This window comes from Oreochromis niloticus, linkage group LG11 (assembly GCF_001858045.2).
Source record: "Oreochromis niloticus isolate F11D_XX linkage group LG11, O_niloticus_UMD_NMBU, whole genome shotgun sequence".
Taxonomy (NCBI): domain Eukaryota; kingdom Metazoa; phylum Chordata; class Actinopteri; order Cichliformes; family Cichlidae; genus Oreochromis; species Oreochromis niloticus.
The window spans coordinates 30,931,471-30,941,492 of record NC_031976.2 but is presented as its reverse complement, the minus strand read 5'-3'; the positions used below and the strand labels follow the sequence as shown (position 1 = coordinate 30,941,492).

Below are 10,022 nucleotides of genomic sequence, written 5' to 3'. Positions count from 1 at the left end.
TAACTTGTATATATAATATAGCATACCTTAAATTACATATAAACATATGATCCCTCACTGACCATTTGAGTATCTACTTAATTTTTAACTAATCCCTGTTGCAACATATCTATATAAGGTTAGGAAAAAGAGTGAGTGGTGTTTGTCCTGCAAAGTTCTAAGAGCTGAGGTTGTTGCCTTTCATGGCCATGCAGTTCAATGGTGAAAGCGCTGATGATGCTGTTCAGAGGGAGGTGCCTATCTGATTAAGGTTCATTTGCACACAGGTGAGAGTCGCTATAAGTAATGAGCTGAGAGCTGTGGTGAGAGCTCAATTCGATCTACTTTCAACAGAACCTGTTAAGTGTCACTGTCCAGGTGAGTTACGGATCTTTTTCTTTTCTTTTTCCTCCATTGATTTGATGTGCAGTGGTAGTGTGAAGGATTTTTTTTTTAAGAACTACTTGTGCTGTAGTTGGAGTCGCAGTTAATTAACACCAGCTTCTCATTTGACATTCAAAGACTTTTAATTAGCTCCCTGATCATGCTGGGAATAAATGATTAACAGCAATCATTGAGAATAATTAGGGGAATCTGGTGCCACATCATTTGGAGAAGTGATTTTGCAAACTGTAGATATTCACACATTCCCTCACATGCACTATAGCTCATGAGAAACATGTTTCTATTCATATAGGCTAAAATATCATCTGATAGTTTTGATGATGGAAATAAGACCATACTCTAAAATTAATCTGAGGTTAAAGGCTATTTGTATAATGTAATGCAACCAAGAGCAAAATCTATACTTATCTTACTGCATGTGTGAGCTGTCCTGGAGGGGGTCTGGCTTTTGTCCTCTACTGGTTTGTGAGGAGGGGTGTGTGAAATGAAACTGCTCTCCTGTATAGGCTTCTCAGGTGTCTGATAGTGAAAGGCAGGTATAAGGTTAGACACTAGAACTGTCTGGTTACCATGCCGCATTCTCCTCTATGTATTCTGTTTGGTACCAATATTGGCAAGCTTCAGCAACTGAAATATATTTGTTTCATGAGACATCATGCTTCCCCAGCATTTTAATGCCATATGAGATAGAATCAACACACCTAACCAAGAAATGGTCCCATATGAAGTTTTTTGAATATCTTATAAAAGGAGGGGGGGCTATTGAGTAAGGCCACCTTGCCATTGGTTTAGTATTCTCACTTTAAGCTACAAAATGTAATCTGATTCTGGCTATAGTCCACTGACAAACAACCGTAAGTCTGCTCTGCAAAAAATATCCATACCACCATCAGCACCACTCTTTGTCTCTGTCATCGAGAAATAAAAATGCAGGGAGGGAAGTGAAACACAATCATGTAACCCGAGGTTTCTTATGATTACACAGTAAGAGTGTGAAACACAGTTTTGCATCCTCATTCCTTTTCTAATTTGGTTTTGCTGGAATCGATCACAATCTGAGTGCCAGTGTATTAAAACAATTGTAATGAAAGGTTTGCCTTAAGCTTCAATAGAAACTTAATGACTGTTAGTAACTCTTTCTATCTGTATATCAAATGATGGCTGGTCCTCCCTGCTGTAAATCTAAATGGTATACTCCATGTTTGGAATAATCTATCCTTTGTGGGTAATTTATCCTTCCCTCTTCTGATTTTTAGAACTGCAAAATGAGTGCCAATCTGAAAGGAGCAATGGTGGACCTCATTGATGTGTTCCACAAGTATTCTGGAAAAGAGGGTGACAAGTACACACTCACTAAATTGGAGCTGAAGAATTTGTTAAAGAATGAACTTGGAGAATTTCTGGAAGTAAGTAGCTGTTGCTAAATCAAAAAAAAATTGTTTTTTTTCTTTCCAAAGCTGACATGAATAATGTATTATTTGAATGTATTAAGTTTTAACCAGGGTAAATGACCATGGTAATTCCCAAAAGAATCTGATGGTTCCTCAGTTTCAGCTATATTTTGAGAGAAAGTATTTTATTTGCTTTGAAGCTGAGTTTATTCAACTCTATAATGTTGGCCAACAAGTTGATACCTGGGCAAATGAGAACATACCTGTGTCTAAAGTAGAAGTTATTTCCAGACTATGCAAATTAAAATGACCAGCTCCATCATTATGATTTGGGCTTGGGGAAACTAAACTTGTTGCTCCGCTTTTAGGGCCCCAATGATGCTTGTGTGGTGGAGAAGATTATGCGTGAACTGGATGACAATAAGGATGGTGTGGTGGACTTCCAGGAGTTTGTTGGTCTGGTCGCTGCACTGACTGTCGCCTGCAATGAATTCTTTAAAAGTGATTCATCTTAAAAAGGGGGGAAATAAGTGCTTATTACTAAATAACCTTTAAGGCAAGGTCTGTCAGGGGTTCAGAGGTTTCAATCATTTTGGACACTAGAATGTTGCTAAAGATCCACTACTACTAATAAATCAATGTTTTTGTTCGGTCCTTGGAAATGCATCTATCCAATAAAAAATTAAATTTGTGGTGTTCTTAGGAAGCATTTGTAATGGCTCAGTAAGTTTATACTTATTAATAAAAACATGTGTGTAATAAAACCTGTCAAAAGGTTTAATTGACTCCATAAGCTTTCGAGCAACTTCAAGCACTACCTAATGTCTAGGTCTTGGCTAGGAAAAGTGCTGGTTCTAAAAAGTAAATTTAAACTTGGCTTTTGTATCTCTCCCATCTCAAAAAAATAGCCTGGAAAGAAATTATGACAGGGTTTCAGAACTTATAATGGCCATGTCCCAATGGGCTTTATCATCTTTTAAATTTGAGTGTGGGGCGGGGTCTATCCTCATCCTCCTGTCTCTGATATCTGGAATCCATCTCAGTAGGGTAAGCATTTCATGTAGGTCTATAAATCTGCATTATCGAGGATGCACAGAAGTATTTCTACCTTCAATACAAAGAAATGTACGAACCGTGAGGGAAGGGGGGCTCTTAAACAGCATGTCCTTTCCATTCACATCTTTCATTTAGATGACCAATATTCTGCCCTTTCATAAGACCTCATAGATCCCACGGCGGGTAAACTTGTGCGTTACCTCAGCTCAGGTTTCTGTGAATAAAGAGATGCTGTATCATGTTGTGAATTTAAAGTGGCCTTAAAACATGCCGAGAGTATTTGTTACACCTGAGAGAAAAGTGGACTATAAAGACACTACTTGGAATGAAGTGGTGTTAAATGTCATGAACTGATATAGCTTCAAAATCACAGGTTCTCTTGGTTAAAATGGCCGTACTTTGATACCTCGTTTCATCATAGGAACAACAAACATGCGAGAAGGGGAGTTGAGGTTGTGCAGTTTAGTAAATGAAACAGAGGGTGGTAAGCCAGTGATAGTTGCCATGACTTACCTGTACTTAAACCAAGAGGAATGCGGCTCTAGTTACCAATGATAATTTAGTGTAAAACAACACTGACTCTAGTTTATTTAATCTGTTTTGTGTTTAGTGCCCTTATAAGCTCTGGTCTCTTTTTGTTCTGAAAGGATTATCCGGATCAGGGATAGTAAATGGCATCATTCCAGGGGGCTTTTCATTACATGGCTGCATGCTTTTTCAAATGAGGAAGATTGTGAAATTGATAAACATTTATCTAGGCAAAAAGTCAAAGTGTGCTGTCCATGAATGCATGTGTATCACTGAACAGGCGTGAGGTTATTGGGTGTTTGTGACTCCTAAAATTTCACTTTGTCCTCACTTCTGCAGCTGAAGCACTAAACATGTAGAAAAAAATTCACAGAAAAAAAAATGTGAATTAGCATAATACCCTTTGATAGAAACACAATCACTACTTCACTTTGACTCAGCACAGCAGTGTTCCACTGGAAATTTCTTTTTAAGCATAAATCAAGAAATTGCTTTGAAGGTTGCTTCATTTTTATTTCATTCAATTTAAATATAATGGGAGATATAAATAAATGGTTGTTTGTTTAGCCTGACACGTAGCCAAAAATCTATACAGAACAACAGACCTACTTTGTAGTTAAATCTGAACAATTAAATATGATTTTCCTCAAAAAAGCTTTACTTTGCCCTGCCTGTCCTAGCAAAGCTAGCTATGCCTTCTTTGTCCACATTGACACAAGTAGGTCGAACAACCATTTAAGGTTAAACACAATGAAACTGCACACAATGAAGTCTAAAGAAACTCAATACAGCTCCTTATAAAGCTGTAAAGCTTCATTTATATTGTAAGAGCAGGTTGGTTAACTGACATTCTCCTTGGAAGCACAAGCTCAAGTTTCATGACACTGCAGCTAGCAGACAAGGTAGGTTTGTCTATACTGTCAAGGTCCACCCTGCTGCCACATGGTGGCAGTGGATTAAGCCACAATTACAGCTGCATAGCTAATGAAGCTAAACAAATTATTGTCCTGACCGCACTTTTTGGAAAATGTCAAGATATAATTTACACACAATTCACCCACCCTTTCTATACAGTGTTCTGAAACACTGAACGCAGCAGAATTCCCAAACTGTAATTTCAGTTTCAGCTGTATTTGTGATATGCAAGTTAGCACAGGGTCAGCATAGCAATGAAATGTATTTGACAAGCATAACACAAATCTCTCAGTACTATAGAGTATATATATATATATGTACACATATTTGACAGCATCAGGCCCCGACATGGTTCACACCTACTGGCTGAAGAAGCTGACTGCACTCCACGAGTACCTAGCGGCAGAAATGTACCAGCTGCTAGTTGACGAGAGACACCCGGATTGGCTAACCGAAGGCCGGACAGTCCTGATCCTCAAGGACCCCCAGAAGGGACCGGTCCCATCCAACTACTGACCAATAACGTGCCTCAGTACGACGTGGAAGCTCCTGTCAGGTATCATAGCAGCTAAGATGAACAGGCACATGGGTCAATACATGAGAGGGGCACAGAAAGGGTTTGGTAAGAATACCAGAGGTGCGAAACACCAGCTACTGGTAGACTGAGCAGTTGTCCGAGATTGCAAGACCAAGCTGACCAACCTGTGCACTGCCTGGATTGATTACAAGAAGGCCTATGATTCGATGGCCCCACACCTGGATACTGGAATGCCTAGAACTATACAAGACCAACAGGACCCTAAGAGGGGGGGCAACGTAAGTGCACATAAGTGTCAGCAGTACAAATTTGAGCTCTACAAGATTAAAAAGTGACAATTAGTGCAGTATTCCACTAATGAGTTTTTATGTTTTATTTTAATACTGATAAAGTGAGTGAACAGTGCTCTATACTCTATACTACACTATACTAAAGATGAAAGAAGAAAAAGTAGGAAAAGACAAAATGTTTATTTTGACTTTAGTAGTAGTAGGAGCATAGTAAAAGATGTGACCGAGAATAAAGGAAATCAGCTCATATAGCCTTTTTTAACTTCTCTTATCATCACATATAACCAGACACGTGCGGGGGTGGCAGTGGCTTGAGCATATGCCCCTTTCCTGATGGGTGCCCGAAGTGTCTGTTTTTTTTATTATAATTTTTTTTATGTTTGTGTGCGTGTGGAGTCCTGTCTGTGCCCCTCAACAATAACATTTAACTATTAATCTCAATTTTGCTAAATAAAAGGTAGAGATGGACCGATCCGATATTACGTATCGGTATCGGTCCGATACTGACCTAAATTACTGGATCGGATATCGGCGAAAAATAAAAAATGTAATCCGATCCATTAAATATCAAAAAAGCATCTCACAAAACTTGCAACACGGAGTAACTCGGCTCATAACCGTAGCACGTTGCAGCAGTATACCTCATGTGATAGAGCAGCTGTGTGTATTTGTAGCCTTGCTACCAAACCAGCATTTCATCTCCGAGGAAGTTATCCCAGAGAGAAGTAAAGCAAGTGTGTAAGTTCATCTCTGAATGTTTGTAAAGCGTTCCCACGTTAAGCTTAACAACCGATATATGGAGTGACTGCCTCTCTCTCCCTCACCTTCCTGCGGCTACTTCAATCGTGAAACTGCTTAATGATCAGCTGATCGGCTTTTCTGTTGCTAGTCCGTCTCTCTTCTTTGTTTTTGGCCCACTTTGCACCAGAAAGAGGAAACCAGCGGCTGAACAACAGCAGCACGTTTAAGCTTGATAAGCTGTTGTTAGAATTTATTTAATATTACTTTCTACACCAGGATCCTTTTCTACGTAGCTGACGGCTGGTAACTGTGCAGGGGGGATCTAGCAAAGTTTAGCCAGGGGGGCCGACAGGGCATTAACAGGGAAAAGGGGGCACAAAGACATACTTTTCTTTCTTATTCTCATTTAAAATACGTAGCTTTTAATAAATAATTATCTGAATCTTACACCCAAAGTTTTAATCTGATGTAAAATGTATAGAAGTCCATTACTATATATAGTAACTCTTAAGTCTATATACCTTAGTAAGCTATAGTACTTTTTCCTTTGGGAAGGTACCGTCTGTGAATTCTGCAATTCTGTTGAAGAAAGATGTTGAATCTATTTAATTATTCTTGAAAAATAATTTGTTTCTGTGCATTTTTTTTCACCCTGCATCAAATTAAAGTTGATTACATCGATTAAGCATCATGAGGTGGAGGGTGGGGGGTGGTTCCCTATTATTTTTTTTTTGCTGGGAGTTTGCAACCCTATTAGTTAGTTTGCTTAATATTTCTGCTAAGTACTCTTTAAAATACCAGAATAGGGAGGATGGAGTAGGTTTAAGTTAGGTTTTAAGTTAGGTAAGGTTTATTAGATTGATCAGTGTTGCTGATCTATGAAATATTTTGGGTGCAGTGTATTTTTTACACACAGGTATAACAGAATAGCTTTAGTGTTGTTGTTTATTTAAACTTGAGTATGAACTTATACAAAATGCAGCAAGATATTAAAAAAAACAGTTTTATTGATTAAAAAACACCCAATATCGGATTCATATCGGTATCGGCAGATATCCAAATTTATGATATCGGTATCGGTATCGGACATAAAAAAGTGGTATCGTGCCATCTCTAATAAAAGGATCTGGCTTTCATCACTACCATTAAGCAATTGTAAGGACAAGAAAGACATTGTGGACAAAACAGGACACCCCCCAATAATCTTTAGTTACAATATTATAGTTAGTTAAATGGTCTGATTGTTCAAATATGTATTTTCTTTGATTGTTGTAAAATAATGTGTGCCCCAGTCTCCAAAAATGACATAGTGCAGAAAGGGTAGTTATTCCCCCGTTACACCACAAGAGGGAGTATCCCCTAAAATGAGCAGCTCTAGCGGGAGTAAATAAGCCCAGCCACTAACCATAAGGCAGTGCGCCTATAAGAGTTGTGTGAGACTGCAAAAGTGTGTAACGTTGTGCTATGTCAATATACATATATATTTGCAGATACAGTAAAGGCGAACTCACAAAACCACACTGGTTTCAATTCATTTTAATCCAAGTGTGCAACACAATGCTCGCGCTTGAGGGCAGAGCATCCCGGTTATCCAACTCCGACAAAACGTCCTACCCGTATTATAATTTGACGGTGACTTGCGACTAAACCTAACCAAACCCCTAACCATAACCCTAACCATAACCATAACCTTAAGAAGTATTCGGATGGGTGAGAGAAAAAGAAGTTAATTCGGCGTTGGTTTTGTGCGCATGCGCGGCGTCTGCGCAGAAACATTGGGTAGGATGTTTTGTCGGGTAGGATGGATTCCCAGAACACCTGGAACGAGCTGGCAAAGCTGTAGGAGAACACACAAATTAATTAATTGATGCAGACTGATGCAACAAAACCAGTAAGTGGGTGTACAGCGTACAGTCTATAGCACACGGGAGTATTAGGTTATTATGTACACGTTGGTAAGCTTGTGTCTTGTGGCAACTAACGAATTGAAACAAATGAGCGTGCTGTGTGTGCAACAGCGTGACAAACATTACCTGTGCTTTTATTAACTGCACGAGAAGTACTGGTAATTGGCCGCTAGCTAACTGGGTAAGGGTGTCGTGGGTCTGTAGCTCTGTCCACTGTTTTAGGGAACATATTTCATTTTAAACTAAGTTACAGGGCTTTTCCCTGCCTTTCTGGAGGGCTTATATTTCACATAGAGGGAGGGATATATATATATATATATATATATATATATATATATAAGATAAGATAACTCTTTATTGTCATTGCACAGTCATACATGGTACAATTGTACAATGAAATTGGAAAACTGTCCTACGTCGGCACTACATGTAACACAACATGATACGACACAACGCAACACAAACAACACAACCAACACAACACAGTATAATAACTTAGTAATAAAAAAGAAGATTAAGTGTATTTGTATTGCACACTGTTATTATTGCACATTAATTATTATTGCACCTTGTTATAAATATAAATATTATTATTATTACTGTTTTTACCGTTGTTAACCCCCCCAAAAAAAGTCCAGGTAGGTAGCCAGTCAGGTCAGCTATTTGCATTGATCAGGGCTATTGCCCTGTTGTAAAAGCTGTCCTTGAGTCTATTTGTTCGGGACCTCAGCAGCCTGAACCTCCTGCCAGACAGCAGCAGCTTAAACACCCGGTGTCCTGGGTGTGTACAGTCCCGTAGGATGCTGCATGCCCTCTTGAGACAGCGAGTGCTGTACAGGTCCTTCAGGGAGGGAAGAGGATGTCCAATGATTTTTTGGGCCATATTGATGACCCTCTGAAGTGCCTTTCTGTGTGCTGCGGTGCAGCTGGAGAACCATACACCGATGCAATATGTCAGCACACTTTCAATGGAGCAGCGGTAGAAGACGGTCAGCAGCTCCTTCTTCAGGTCCATTTTTCTGAGGATTCTCAGAAAGTGGAGACGCTGTTGGGCCTTCTTTAAAACCACAGAGGTGTTTGAGCTCCATTGGAGGTCTATGTCTATGTGCACACCCAGAAACTTGAAACTGGAGACCCTTTCCACACACTCCCCGTTGATGCTGACAGGCTGCAGCTCGGACTTCCTCCTTCTGAAATCAACTACCAGTTCTTTTGTCTTGGTGGTATTGAGATCCAGGTTGTTATCTACACACCAATCTGACAGCCTCTGAACTTATATATATATATTATTATTATCATTATTATTATTATTATTTTGTTTGTTTGTTTGTTTGTTTTTTATTTAAGTGTTTGTCTTATAGTATGTTTCGCACTAAGTACCGCAGCAATTTCCTAATGTTGTAAATCTGCTCAACATCTGGTAATAAACCCTTTTCTCATTTCTGATTCTGATTCTAAAAATGATCTAATATGCATTTCCACATAATTATGGCTTATTATGGTTATAATATTTTTAGAAACACGCTGTATTTTGAAAGAAAATAAATTAAGAACCAGATTATATTAGATAAAATTATTGTAGCCCTACAGTTTAAACATTTAATAAGCTTTCTACCTGCACAGAGTGCATAGTCAAACAATCATTTATCATAAATACATTATTATATATTTATTACTTTATTTTTTTAATCTCATTACTTTAGTATTATAGCACCATGATGAAAACTTGTGCCCATAGTATATACAGTATTCTGGAGAAGGTATACAATATATCTGCATGTGTGTGCCAGACATGCCTTTTAAGGACATGATGAGGAAACGGTGACAAAAGGAGCTGTGTGAGGCTGCTAAAGGCAGTGGATCCCTCATCAGCTGAATTAGAGTACAGGTAATAATAACACATGTACCAGTTGTTGCATTGCAGAAGTATTCAAGTAAAAACAAATAATAAACACAATTGCAATGTTTTGGTTCTATAACATTTTTTATCATTACTTTATTAAGGATTAGGTCCAAGAGTTGTGCATAATTAAATAATAGTTTAATGCAATAGCAAATTGTGCCTTGTTCTCAGATGGACAGCAAGTGGAGAGTGATAGATGAGATGAGGAAATGGAAGGAGGAAGAGAGGCAAAGAGTAAGTCAGTTAATTTAATCGCTTGCTTTGTGATTACAAGCGCTGCCAACAATCTTTGCATTTTATTATTATCTCATAATACTTGCTTAATCAGCTACCATCTCTCCTATGAACCTTTTAATGTCTACAGTCTCA

At 38.5% G+C, this 10,022-nt stretch overlaps 1 protein-coding gene and 1 long non-coding RNA gene across 2 annotated transcripts; both read left to right on the top strand.

The window, feature by feature from the left end:
- Positions 1–200: 200 nt before the first annotated feature.
- s100a1 (S100 calcium binding protein A1) lies at positions 201–2,551 on the top strand. The gene is made up of 3 exons (XM_003450273.5): positions 201–357; positions 1,641–1,790; positions 2,144–2,551. Exons 2-3 carry the CDS (start codon positions 1,650–1,652, stop codon positions 2,288–2,290), a joined length of 288 nt encoding a protein of 95 aa, XP_003450321.1. The 5' UTR covers positions 201–357; positions 1,641–1,649; the 3' UTR covers positions 2,291–2,551.
- A 3,233-nt stretch (positions 2,552–5,784) lies between these two features.
- On the top strand, positions 5,785–9,860 carry LOC112848279 (uncharacterized). Its single transcript, XR_003222323.1, has 3 exons — positions 5,785–5,836; positions 9,541–9,638; positions 9,825–9,860. It is a non-coding gene; the product is annotated as an uncharacterized LOC112848279 (long non-coding RNA).
- Positions 9,861–10,022: the final 162 nt, after the last annotated feature.